We start from the raw sequence: 14,400 nt of genomic DNA on the forward strand, positions 1-14,400 counted from the left end.
TGACGTGTATGTAACAAGCTTATTATCCTCTTTCTGGAACTGAGTATTACAAATCAACAAATCAGCTCCATCAGCAAACTCCAAAATCCTTTCACCTTCTCCATTTCTCACACCATATCCGTAACCCCCATGAACTCCCTCAAAACCGTCCATACTCCTTCACACATGTCCATTTAGGTCTCCTCCTACCACAACAACTTCCTCATCTTTCACGTTTTCCATCAGCTTCTCTATCGCACACCAGAACTTGTCCTTCTCTTCATCGCTTCAACCAACCTGCGGAGCATATCCCGAGATGACGTTCACCAAGAGCTTTCCAATCATCATTTTCACAATCATCAACCTATCACTCACTCTCGTCACACTCACCACACTGTCTCCAAACTCCTCAGAAAACAGGACACCAACACCATTCACGCCCTCCGGGCACCCTTGCCACACAAACTTGTATTTCTGTCCCTGCCTACGCTTCACCATTCTCACACCACTTCCCTTCCATCTCGTCTCTTGCACACAACATATGTCCACTCTTCTTCTGATCAATACTTCCACCACTTCTCCTGATCTCCCCGTCATTGTCCCTACATTCCATGTCCCAAACCTCAGAAACCGATCTCCACTTCGGGCTGTACCCTGCTCATAAGTAGTTGTAATTGTCATGGTTCTCCTTTTGAGGCAATGTTTTTATGGCCGGATGCCCTTCCTGACGCCAACCCTCTTAGTCGCCTCTTACGACATGCAGGGATACGGTGTACTTATTCTAAACCAGGGTACACACCGGGAAAGTTAGAACGATCAACAAAACAATTTTCTCATCACAAAGGTCAAAGCCCAAGTAATTTAAGAAAACTTGACAATAAACAATTTATGACATTTTGTTTTTGTGCCTCCATCAAAAGCGAGGGGAAGGGTCGTTGGAAAAAACAAAAACAAAAAAAAGGTGTCAATCACAGGAACCTTTAATTTTCAAATTACAATAAATGAAACCTATTTTAAAGCAAACTCAAAGTCCGGCAAACAATAATCCGGAGCCTCAATTTAAATAAAATGGCCGTTCACATCGTAATAGCTTTTTCAATTGCACCACTTGGTGACAGAGTCGGTGGGGGAGAGGAAAGGGGCACATCGGAAGGAGGCATGTAATGTGACAGCCATTTTTCACTCTGTCCACCTGTGGCCACAATGAGGTGCCGTACACACGTAATACAGCCTCATGGCATCCTGAAACGAGAAAAATAAAACAAATACATGAATGAATGATCATAAAAAGTCAGCAGCAACAAGAACACATTTAAATTGTCAAGCTACAGAATCACAACGAATTGGATTTACAACTCAAAACCTCTACAAGTCAACAGCAACAAAAAAAACAAGTCCATTGCGTCAAAATAGCAACTAGAAGGGCACTCGGTAGAGCACATACCTCCACCAGGCTCAACAGTTTACATTTTGTATCCCACTGATAGCCCGGATCTGGATTCGGACCTGAACCAAAATGTAATCGGCTTGTTCTTGTCACTTCACCAACTCATCCACGAAGTTTAAACATAACTCGTCCATAACTTTTTTAAATTTCATGTTACATATCGCTTTTGACACGATCTCTCAATGATGAAGAATCACATAAAAATTAAATAACTCTCGTATCCAAATCCATATTCAAATCTTCACCAAAACCGATTCGCCCTCGTCACACCCAACCTCTTAAACTAAGTTTCGTCCAAATCAGTCCACAACTTTTTAAGATATCGTGCTTTGTATCGGTTTTAGCCCTATCACTCAATGGTGAAGAATCACTTAGAAATTAAATAATTCTCATATCCGAATCCATATTCAGATCTTCACCAAAATCAGTATCGATTCGTCCTTGTCACACACCCAACCTCTCCACCAGGTTTGGTCCAAATCCATCCATAACTTTGAGATATCCTGCTATGTATCGTTTTTGGCCCTATCTCTCAATGGTGAAGAATCACTTAAAAAATTATACTCGCCGGATCTGGATCTGGATCTTCACCAAAATCTATTTAATGGATCCGAATCCGGATCTTCACCAAAATCGAATAATTTCGTCCGAATCCGTCCACAACTTTTTGAGATATCTTGTTCACAAACAGACAGACGGGTGAAAACATAACCTCCATCAACCTTCGGTGGTGGAGGTAATAAATTAACACACACACACACACCCCACACACACACACCCCACACACACACACACACACCACACACACACCACACACACACACACAGGCCCATTTCAATGAGACCCACAAGATACATGCCACCAGGGTTCCGAATCATCTCATCAAGCATTACAGACCATTCCTCGTACAATCTGATCGCAACAATAAATAAACAACTAAGCTCTATTGACCACACCTGCCCAGGGAAGCACCTGTCAGACAAAGTAAAGCACGGACTCTCAAATAAACGTGACATACGAGCCAGCACTATTCTACCCTAAACTACAGTGTATTGAATTAAACCACAATTACATTTGTAATGCCATCATGTGAAAAATCAGGCTGACAAAGGTTCATTAGACGACTTGTTTTAATTACAGTGACAAATCACCGGAATAGAGGATCGAACGAGGAAGTGGAGCACAACACAAAACCCTGGATATGGCATGGTCTGTCCAAAAGGTATTCGATCAACTCGCCTGCACGGCACTGTTACTTATCCAAGCAGGCCGGATGGATGGATGCCCAGTGCGGCATAGTCAAAGCGATGAGGAGCTAATCACAGAACTATTTTTTAACTTTGTTGAAAATTCTCTGGAAAGCGCCGTCGGGCTTTATTGGGCTGACTGGGTGGGTGACAGCCAGCTGGGAGTTGTACAACCGCTGCTTAAATGTTCAACTATTTATTTGTTTAACATTGACTAATCAGGAAGAAAAGAAAAAAAACAGCATTGGTATGTGTAGATGACAACCTGGAACTCCAAAAATGTTCATTTGATGGAATATGATGAAGAACTAGTATTGCTGGTGAGGGTTAATGTCAATCTGTGTCAGTGTTACGTGCTCCTCCCCAACCCCCGGTCACGGTGTACCTCCGAGCCCCAAGAGGAGTCACGGCAGAAAAATGTGTTAGTCTGTATGTCAAAGATCAATGGTGAATCCACACCAATTCTAACCAACAAACAAATATTGTATTAAGATCACACAAGAATAACAGTACAACCACAATAGTAATCAATTGTACAACCAATATATATTTCCTATGATGGTACCATCAGGTTCGTACAATATAACTCACTGTGCTCCAAGTGAGCGAAAAGAAGAACATTCCCCAATGTCTCTATTCCGGCATCAAGCCCAAGTCGATCCGCTCCAGCGATCGTCAGAACGATGTCCAATCGAGACCAGAATCCCGGTCGGATGACAGTCACAGTCACGCGGCCAAAGCTGCGCAAAGGTGCCCTCAAGGCGACGGGGAAATCCAAAGGCGCCCTCCAGGCGACTGAGAAATCCCACCCTCGGGTATGGACGTTTCCCGGCTCCAAACCGGCGAACCGCAGATTTACCTTCAAAATCCACGTGACAGACAGACAGACAGACACACACACACACACACACACACACACACACACACACACACACACACACACACACACACACACACACACACACACACACACACACACACACACACACACACACACACACACACACACACACGTCTGGATGCGGTGAAAATGGTTGAAGCGAAGCGAAAAAAAAACTTGCGCGACGCGCAAAGCGCGCGAGTCAAAATGGCCGACGGCCCGTTCGAGGCGTAATGGCCCGAGGATGATTCTCCTCGGAATCAACCGCCAAAACCTGACATGCAGGTTGATCTGTCACAGCGATAACAACTCTGTCGCAAGAATCCCTTTCCTGGGAAACCCAAAGTTCACTCGTGACTCGTTAGCCAACGTTTGTTCAAGACCTTGAAGCAACTAGGCTTCTTGTCCGACTTCACTCGCTCCGCCTTCTTCTCTTCCTCTTCGTCCGGTTCCGGTTTCATTTAAAACATTAACTTTTTTACCTTTTGAAAATAGAAATCTCTGTCTCCCTTAAACAACAACAATAATAGTACATGGAATCAAAAATGTTTACAGTGGATGAAACCCACAACAATGGAAGTGACGAATCCGTAACAGTCAGCTGAGGAAGAACAATAGATGAAATCAATAAGACGTTGATCGAGGTGTGCTAACCGCTGTGGGAAGCAAGAAGCTGAAGTTTCGGACATTAACCCTTCACCCCTCTTTTGCTCTGTGTAATGAAATAGTTTGGTAAATTGATTGCTCTGATGAATCAATGGAGAGAGGACTGGGGGAGGATGTAGTTTCCTTACTGCTGGTGTTTAGCCAAGAAGCTCACTTCACTATGACAACTTTTTGTGCATAATTTAGAAGGCGAAGGATTATTTTGCCAAATCAGTTATCAACTGTAGTTATGGTTCCCAGGCAGAGGCATCAAGTGTTTAGTCTTGGTATCCATCTTGGATTTCACCCTCTGGTGGAGTTAGCCCGCACTTTTGCGAGGGGCCCCCCGGCTAAATTTTTTTACTATTGCCTAATCATTCAAAATATGCCTTCAAACCATGGTCCTGAGAAAATGGTCACGGAATCAGTTGGTCCCCTACTATTTTTAATCTTCGATTTTGCAAGTATATTGTTTGGTCTTGTGCGTTATTCTTTCTGTCTATCGGTCTATCACCTACAGGTCACAATTGTAAAACCATCTTCACGAAACTTCACTATAGGGTAGAGTTGGTCAAAAAGAAGAAGTCTATTGATTTGAGGTCAAAGGACACATGTCATCTTGAGGTTAACTTTCTAAAATTAACATTTTTCATCCGATCGACTTGAAAATTGAACAGCATTTGCATATTGACTCAATAAATTGGGAAACCAACGATTTTTGAGGTCAAAAAGTAAAAAGGTCAACTCAAGGTCGAACTTCTAATATCAATTTTCATCTGAAAAATCATCAATTTTAATCTGATTGACCGAAGCTTTGATCAAGATTGTCAATTTGAATCTTAATGGAATGGACAATTTGATGTATCCATGGCAACCTTTTTTGGGGGTGGGGGGGGGGGGGGGGAGGGGAGGGTGGATTTTGCAAGTATCGTGCTCTGCATGATGTCTTCTTGGTTTATTTGTTTGTTTATTACCTCCACCACCAAAGGTGGATGGAGGTTATGTTTTAACCCCTGTCTGTTTGTTTATTTGTCCGTTTGTGAACAAAATATCTCAAAAAGTTGCGGATGGATTCGGACGAATTTGGCAGAGGCAGCGTATGTGACAAGGACGAAATTATTAGATTTTGGTGAAGATCTGGATTCGGATCCGGCTACTAGAATTTTTTAAAGAGATTCTTCACCATCGAGAGATGGGGCCAAAAATGATACATAGGAGGATGAATCAAAAAGTTGTGTACGGATTTGGACGAAACTTGGTGGATCGATTGGGTGTCTGACAAGGACAAACAGATTCGATTTTGGTGAAGATCCGAATATGGATTCGGATATGAGAATTATTTAATTTTTTAAGTGATTCTTCATCATTGGGAGATTGGGCTAAAACCAACATATAGCAGGATATCTCAAAAACTTCGATGGATTTGGACGAAACTTGCTGGACAGGTTGTGTGTGTGTGACAAGGAAGAATCGATTCAATTTTGGTGAAGATCCAGATCCAAATCCAGCTCGTATAATTTTGTAAGTGATTCTTCACCATTGAGTGATATGGCCAAAAATGATATATAGCAGGACGTCTCAAAAAGTTGTGTACGGATTTGGACGAAACTTTGTGGAGAGGTTGCGAGTGTGAAAAGGACTAATCGTTTCGATTTTGGTTTAGATCTGAATATGGATTCGGCTACAATAATTATTTAATTTTTAAGTGATTCTTCACCATTGAGAGATCGGGTGAAAAGCGATATATAACACGATATTTAATCTAGAACAATGCGACTGTCGCCAATAAGCCTCCGCATTGTTCCACAACAGGTAGATGCCATAACTCTGCATATGTATGGGCAGGGGATTACGTTTGTGAAGTTTCGTGTTGATCGGATAAGGTTCGTTTTTATATCCAAGATGACTGCCAAACCACGTGATCTATGACATCATTTTCAAACTATATGCAACAGTGCTGTTAGATGATATATGTAAAATTTCACATCAATAGGGTGAGCAGTTTCAGAGATATCATTATTTAATATTTTCCTTCAATCCAAGATGGCTGCCAACCCGTGTAACCTATGATATCACAAAATGAATATTTCAATACAAATGGGTCATGTATCATGTGCATGCAATTTCAGATTTTTAGGATAAGGAATTTGATTAAAACATTTTTGGCTGGTATAACACTTCACCGATGTTATCATTATCATGCTTTTGTTCCCCATTGGGGGTACTTGACAATGTGCCAAGTTTAAAATTTTTCCATTCAGCGGTTTCCGAGAAATACGTTTTTTAATAGTTGCTTATAATCCAATATGGCTGCCATACCACGTGACCAATGACGTCACAATTATAAAAAAAACAAAAAAAACAAACATTCTGCATGGGTGTCACTCCTACCCTGAAAGTTTCATCTCAATCGGACATATGGTTTATGAGAAAAACGAGGTTTAGCCTGTACGGACGTACGGACAGACAGCCCGAAAACATAATCCGGCGACTTTGTTGGCAGAGGCACAAAAGGTTATGGATGAGTTATGACTAAACTCGGTGGAGTTGGTTTGGTGACAAGAACAAGCCAATTAGATTTTGGTTCAGGTCCAAATCCAGATCCGGCCTATCAGTGGGATACAAAATGTAAACTGTTCACCAGGCGGAGGTATGCTCTCTATCGAGTGCCATGTATACATTAACACACAGACACAGCAACTGAGCTTGAGGGAAGTGCCGTCAATACCGTCACTTTCCGGAATACTCTGGGTACCAGTGACGTCAACAATGGCACAGTTTATCTCATCGTACTCAGCGGGGCATTTCCTCAAGAGGAATTTCCTCCTCCCTATGGATGCCAACCGATGGGGATTGTCCGTCCTCTATCCCTTTCAAGTAAGGAAGCAGCACGTACCATTTTTAAAGTCTTTGGTACGACTTGAACCGGACCAAACCGGACGGGTGTTTTTTTTTTTTAAGACAACATTACTGGATGGCCGTTTTGCTCCCTACAGGAGCTCATCCGCCCTTTGCCAGGTGTCGTTTTTGGTCCTGGCAGGTGTCACAGTCACCTTCCCCACAAGCAAAGCCAGTGAGGGGCGTCGGCTTCATCACCTGCAACCCGACCATGTGGCAGGCAGCACTGGGGTTACATGTTACGAGTGGCAGTCCCAACAGACTGACCCGACAAAAACAAGTAACTAGTTGTTGAAGAACAAGTTCAAACTTTTTCATTGGGCTTGCCTGGGACTTGAACCCGGGACCCCGCGCACACCTAAAGCAAAAAATCATACCTCTAGACAACCAAATCATACTTGTTTGAACGAAAGTGTTCCCTTTTTTAAATCACAGATTTGTAACCTGTGCCAGATCTATTGCAGTGACATTTATCATTCGAATATCACCTCGAACAAAGAAAAGAAAAAAGAAAAAAAGAAGAAGAAGTTCATTTTCACTTTTTGATGCCGTTTCAATGGGAAAAAAGTACATTTGTTTACATTATAATGTCAAAGTGTCAAAGTGTCAAAATGTCAAAGTGTCAAAGTGACATTATAATGTCATCGGTTGGTTACAAATTGGCTACAGCGGGAACCATCAGCCATCTCTAATCGTTGCCATCTCGCTATACTTTGAGCAGTAATCGAATAAAAATTATTTACATTCCATACTGTTTATATATACACACACAATGCTTCAGTCACACACGAGTGCTTCTGTTGAGAAAAACAAAAGAGGAACTAAATATCAAAATAATACATTTTTTACTGTTATTCAGAGAATGCACAAAATGACATTTGCTTGGGTGGAAAAATCACTAAATATGCTTCCTCATGATTCACCTCTGATCTTGCACTGTGGGACTGGAAGAAAACGGCTTCTTTGTGACCACACCTAGAAAAGAGAAAAATAACGAGCTTTTGTGAACTTTTTTGGCCAACAACCAACTTCCCAGGTTCCCAGAAATGGATTCATAGGTTTGAATAGTTTACAAAGCAAAAAGCTTTTTGCAGGAACAATAATATTTACACGACAACAATCTTTCCTATTCCCTGGAATATCCTTTTTATATCTTTGCTGATGAGTCCACCCTCTGCCTTAGCATCTCTCATCCTTATGATAGTCAAGTAGCAAGCAAGCAGCCTCTTACATTCCTGTAGCCTTTGATAGAATCGCAAGCTGGTTCAACACTTGGAATATATATATCCACACCATAATACTCTCCTCCAGTCTGTCCATCCATCCGTCCGTCCATTCAGGGTGAGACTTCCCCCGTTCAGGGACGGGCTTCAAAATGAAATGTACACCCTTTTGTTTGCTGCGCATAGCTCTGAGGCCTCATAACTCATGAGCCTCTTTTGTAAAGATTCCGCTTTCTGCCTCTCACGGCTTTATCTAAACTCTGATTTCATTTTTCATAATCGCTAAAATGGTTTATGTCTCGGTTGCAGCAAAAGGTGAGAAAATCGGACACATATTGACGTTTAAATGGCGAAAAATGCCATTTTGAAGAATCAATGACGCAATGCAGGTACAGGGAGAGAGGAGGGAAGAGTGAAGGGGGGGGAGAGGAGAGAGGAGGGAAGAGGAGAGAGGAGGGAAGAGGAGTGAGGAGGGAAGAGTGACAGGGGAGAAAAGAGAGGAGGGAAGAGGAGAGAGGAGGGAAGAGGAGAAAGGAGAGAGAAGAGGAGAGAGAAGAGGAGAGAGAAGAGAAGAGGAGAAAGGAGAGAGAAGAGGAGAGAGAAGAGGAGAGAGAAGAGAAGAGGAGAGAGGAGGGAAGAGGAGGGGAGAGGAGGGAAGAGGAGGGAAGAGGAGAGAGGAGGGAAGAGGAGAGAGGAGGGAAGAGGAGAGAGGAGGGAAGAGGAGAGAGGAGGGAAGAGGAGAGAGGAGGGAAGAGGAGAGAGGAGGGAAGAGGAGAGAGGAGGGAAGAGGAGAGAGGAGGGAAGAGGAGAGAGGAGGGAAGAGGAGAGAGGAGGGAAGAGGAGAGAGGAGGGAAGAGGAGAGAGGAGGGAAGAGGAGAGAGAGGAGGGAAGAGGGGAGAAGAGGCGGGAAGAGGAGGAGGGAGGGAAGAGGAGAGAGAGGAGGGAAGAGGAGAGGACCAAATCATCCTTCCTCAACACATGACCAAACCATCTCAACTTGTTCCTCTTCACAGCATCCATCACAGGCTCTATTCCCATCATCTTTCGCAATTCATCATTTGTCTTCCTCTCTCTCAACGATACTCCGCACATCCACCGAACCATTCGCATTTCCACCCTTTCCAGCCTTCGTTGCTGCTCTACGTTCATTACCCATGTCGCGCTCCTATAAATCATAACACTTCTCACACATGCAGCATACACCTTTCCCTTCAGCTTCAACGACTCACCTCCTCGTCAGCACGCCACTCAGTTCCCGAAACTTCTTCCATGCATGGAGTTAGTGATACATTATTACTTAGTAAAAGTACAGCAACTGAAAACTGAAGTTAGGCTTCAGTGCGAATAATTAACCTAACACTGTACCGCCTAACAGACAGAATTTGACAACCCTAAACTCGTTCAACTTGCGATCAGTTATGACAGGAAATGAAAAAGCCAGTACATACTTTGGGCAGGGATGATCGGTGGTTCGAGGCAGAGTCGGATCTTGAGCCACATCGGCAATGATTTGCGTCAACTCACTGCGAAAAAGGATCACAATCGTACAATGTTGAAAAAAACCCCCCAAAAACAAACATGCCAAAAAAGGTAAACATTCAAAAGGTATTACATTTGCTGTCGGATTAAAATCTTACTCACTCAACTTCGTGCGTAATCTTGTTCACATAAATGCAGCTGTTGTCGGTTTCTTGTTGGTAATCACAGTTTCTGCACTGCGGACCAAAGCCACCGAAAATATATTCAAAACCAATTGTACACATCTAAACATCAAAACTGAAACGTCGGACGCTTTCCAATTTTATATTAATTACAAGGACAAGTCAAGCGTGAACAAATCAAAACAGCTGTTCACCACCATCTATCTTCTCCCATCCAAAACCTTGACCTCTTCTACCCTCTTGAATCCACCTCAAATCCACCTCCTTCAAATTGTGTTTTCTTTCCTGAAATCCCCTGTAATGTCCATCTTGTTTATCCCGATGTACTCCACCCCAGCCCTCTCTTCCACAGATCTCCCGATGTCTGTCCCCTACTGTTGTGCTTCCCTCTCTCTCCCACTCCCTTTATTATGTGTTCTATGTGTTAGCTCTTATACGAGCCTCGACTTGGTATACAAAAAAGAAAAAAGAAAAAATCCACATTTCAACCTCCAGCCAAACAGAGCGCAAGGGCTGCACAACGTTAAGTCTCCCTACCCAGGAGCTCACGAGTTACAATAATCCCCGAGATAAGAACAAAACCCTCTGGGGTTTGAACCCCGCCTCCTGGACAAGGTCTCTAACACCTCGCCCCAATCTGCCAGCTCGACATGCATTCTGCACGAGGTGGCTCAACTCTCCCTCTCCCTACACAATGACACAAAAAAACCCCATCCTCTTTTGTATCACAAACATTTTAAAAGCAGGAATTTGGGACTAGTCCACTTGGCTTGGCAATAACGCCACTTCACGATCGACACGAACACCTCTTCATGGATCGTTTAGCTCATCAGTGCAGCTTGCTTTCTCTGCCATATGGCTCCCTCATTTTAATCCCAGGGTACAACTTGTGTCCACACCGTTCCGGTTAAACTACCACAGGTGTCTTCTATCTAAAGTTCCAATTTGTGATCCTTCGTGCTGGAAATGCAACTAGTTCTCCAATTTTGTTGGAAACGAGCGTTACGCCGAGGTCCCCCGTCGGTGAAATGATGCGAGTTGACAAAGTGGAGGACGCAAGGCGGCCATCTTGGATTTTGACGTGGCGACCCAATTTTCAATCGTTCTTCGTTCTTTTTCGAATTTTCGAAAGAATTTTCGTTCTTCCTTATGCGGAGATACCCCCACACACCAGATTAGAAGTTGGTACTTCGTGTATATGCTGCACGTGTATATGATTATGAGTTGCTCGTGTGTATGCTGCATCCCGCAGCTCATAAGAATCAACCAACCGCATATAGAAGAATTCTGTTCTCTTTATCTTCTTTGGGGTACAACATGTTGTTACTAAAAAGAAAAAAGATAGAAAAAAAGAAAAGGAAGAAGAGCCGTTCGTTAACCTGTTATCATCAACCGCCCTGCCGGGACGTTAAATTACTCAGAAACCAGCTTTGTTACCTTCGACACAAATCAATGTTTATTTATATCGGACATCGAAATCCATGGAAATCGCTTTAATACACGGAAGGACTAACATTAACAAACAAGGCAACAAATGAACATTTTAAATGGGTCGTTTGGGTAAAATGAACGATAAACGGAAACAAATAAACCACAGAACATGAAAGATTCGGGGAATACGCTATTTATGGTACTATTTATTTTTCTTACCACTCTTGACAAAACTTGATGCCGACGAATCCAGGACCCACTGTGCTGACTTCGCTAAAATCCATACTTGCTCGTTTCTGGCCGAGCACTCATGAGGCCTACAGGCCGTAAGCAGGAAGAAGGCCCCTATTATCTACCACAGATGCAAAATAGAAGTTTTTTTTCCCCCTCAAAGAACATCGTTGGTGTTTCAGCGAAAATTAAAAAGTGTTATGGAAGAGCAAAATCATTGGCGAAAACGAAAAACTTTGAGGTAATGCATAATTTTGGTTTATGTAGCAACAGACACCCTGCTTATACATCGCTCAATATAGCAGGAACGCTTAAATGGTCTAATTTCCAGCACATTGGCTTCACGATAACGACCGAGTACAAGCATTTAATCTGCATTGAAAATCGAGTTTTTCGATAAATCAAGTCCTCCATTTAGTATGTTTTACATCAGTGACAAATATTTCAAACTTGAAAGGCACCGGTTTATGTACAAAGGCATCCTCCTTGAAATGATGAATTTCGTACATATAGTCAAACACACTTGGCAAGCCCTGTACAAGCTGATTGGTAACGGAACACGCCCGAGGGGATCGATTTTGAACTGCTCCCATCCGAGGGTGGTCCAAATTTGAGGGTAATGCTAGAACGATGATCCGCCATGTTTAAACTTTCCCCCCACGTGATCCTGTAACGCAATAACGGACATTCTCATTCGTCCATAGATACACATGTGCATCATGCCATCATTCGTAGTATAAAAACAAGACCGGAAGTCTAACAGCGGCGAAGCCGGGCTTGTAAAATATTATAAATCATAAACATATTAGCTCTTAAATAGACGCTAATGCCCTTTATAACATTAAACAAAGAAATTTGGAGGAATCCCGACATATGTGAGGTAAGTTTTACTTTCAGAACTGAGCGAAGATCTACTGTGATCTATATACCCCACAATAGTTGGGTAATAACATGATCCTTCTGCCGGGCCGAGAAGTACTGTGTCGTTCGAAGAGCCGTAACGCCGATGCTGCCGATATTTGATAATCATTTAATTGGTTTGTTTGTCACACTGAATGAAAAACGTGAAGGTAGAGCATGGCGATTGCGATTAGCCTGAACGAATTGGAATTAAAATGGCGGAATGTGGAGCCAGCTAGAGTCCCTGTATAAAGAGAGTTGCGCCATGCGCTGACCCGAGATTTCTGGTCACGTGATTTCGTGGCGCCATTTTGTGTCTAACTTCACCGTGCGTGAACGTCAGCTTGGTACGGGAATGTTGTTTATTGCCAAACAAAATGACTGGTTGTTCTGCTTTTGGTTGTTCAAACCAATCTGGGAAATATAAGATGTATAGATTTCCAAGTGATAAAGTCAGAAATATGGAAAAGAAATATGTCAGAATAATAATAAAAATAATAAAGTCAGAAATATATATATATAAAAATATATAAATATATATTATATAAATAATATATTATAAAATATATATATATATATACTGTATATATATTATATAATATATAATATATATATATATATATATTATTATATATATAATATATATATAATAATATATATATATATTATTAATAATATATATATAATATAAATATAATATTAATATATATATATATATATATAATATATAATTACAATATAATATATATATTATATTTTATAATATATAATAATATTATAATATATATATTATATATTATAATATATAATAATATTATAATATAATTATAATATAATTATATATAATATAATTATATATATAATAATTATATATAATATATAATTATATAATAATATATTATATATAATATACAATTATATATAATACAGTATATATATTATTATATATATTATTATATATATATATATATATATATATTATATATATATATATAATATATATATATAATATATATTATATATATATATATATATAATATATATATATAATATATATTATATATTATATATATATATTATATATATTAAAATAATAATTTATTATATAAAAAATATAAAATATTATATAATTTTATAAAATATATAAAAAATATAAATATATATAAAAAATATATATAAATATATAAATATAAAAATATATAAAAATAATAAAATAAAAATTATAAATAAAAAAATTTAAAAATAATAAAAAGTCAGAAATATGGCAATACCACGTACAGAATTTGTTTTAAGTGTGTTAGACTATATGTCGGCTGGAAATCCTACACGGAATTGCTCTCGGCACCCTTTAAAAAATATTGGATATGCCACACTCCCACACTCCTTTCTAAAAGTTATTAAAATTCAGAGAACGACAGCATTGGTTTGTCTTACTTATAATGTTAGCTCTTATATGCAGTGTTGGCTTGTAATATGCATTGCCATACCACTTTTAATATCACCACACTGCTCTTTTTCACAGCAATAGCTGAGTTTTTGACAAAACAAATATCACCTGTATGTAATAAGAAGACTAAATGTGTAGTAAATTTTTTTTTTAGCAGGTTTAGAATATATCACCCCATATCGCGAATGTACATGTATATCTAATCCGACACACTTAGACACAAAATGGCGTCCAAATTTCAGTTGACAACTCTTTATACAGGGACTCGAGCCAGCCATTGTGCACCGTAATGACATCAGACGTAATCACATCACCATGTCATGTGACCAGATCCTCAGCTCTTATTGGTGTACGTTTGAGGGGACATACATACGGACGGACAAACTGTTCCAGACGGCTTTGCCCTATGGG

The 14,400-nt window shown here is 40.4% G+C and overlaps 2 protein-coding genes and 1 long non-coding RNA gene across 3 annotated transcripts in view; 1 reads left to right on the forward strand and 2 right to left on the reverse strand.

Moving 5' to 3' along the window:
• LOC144888504 (uncharacterized) overlaps positions 1 to 14,400 on the reverse strand; it is a 502,585-nt gene that overhangs the window by 3,032 nt on the left and 485,153 nt on the right. The gene's annotated exons all lie outside the window — the stretch shown is intronic.
• POLR2I (RNA polymerase II subunit I) lies at positions 944 to 11,925 on the reverse strand. Its single transcript, XM_068133042.2, has 6 exons — positions 11,631 to 11,925; positions 11,252 to 11,306; positions 9,961 to 10,034; positions 9,768 to 9,842; positions 8,020 to 8,071; positions 944 to 1,221 (listed from the first exon to the last, which is right to left on the reverse strand). Exons 1-6 carry the CDS (start codon positions 11,693 to 11,695, stop codon positions 1,159 to 1,161), a joined length of 384 nt encoding a protein of 127 aa, XP_067989143.2. The 5' UTR covers positions 11,696 to 11,925; the 3' UTR covers positions 944 to 1,158.
• Positions 11,722 to 14,400, forward strand: part of AK7 (adenylate kinase 7) — a 40,063-nt gene continuing 37,384 nt past the window's right edge. Inside the window, exon 1 of the mRNA XM_078766362.1 lies at positions 11,722 to 11,737. Within this exon, the coding sequence (XP_078622488.1) occupies positions 11,722 to 11,737 (16 nt within the window). The remainder of the gene's footprint in view (positions 11,738 to 14,400) is intronic.

Source organism: Myxine glutinosa, chromosome 12, assembly GCF_964187855.1.
Source record: "Myxine glutinosa chromosome 12, kmMyxGlut1.1, whole genome shotgun sequence".
NCBI lineage: Eukaryota > Metazoa > Chordata > Myxini > Myxiniformes > Myxinidae > Myxine > Myxine glutinosa.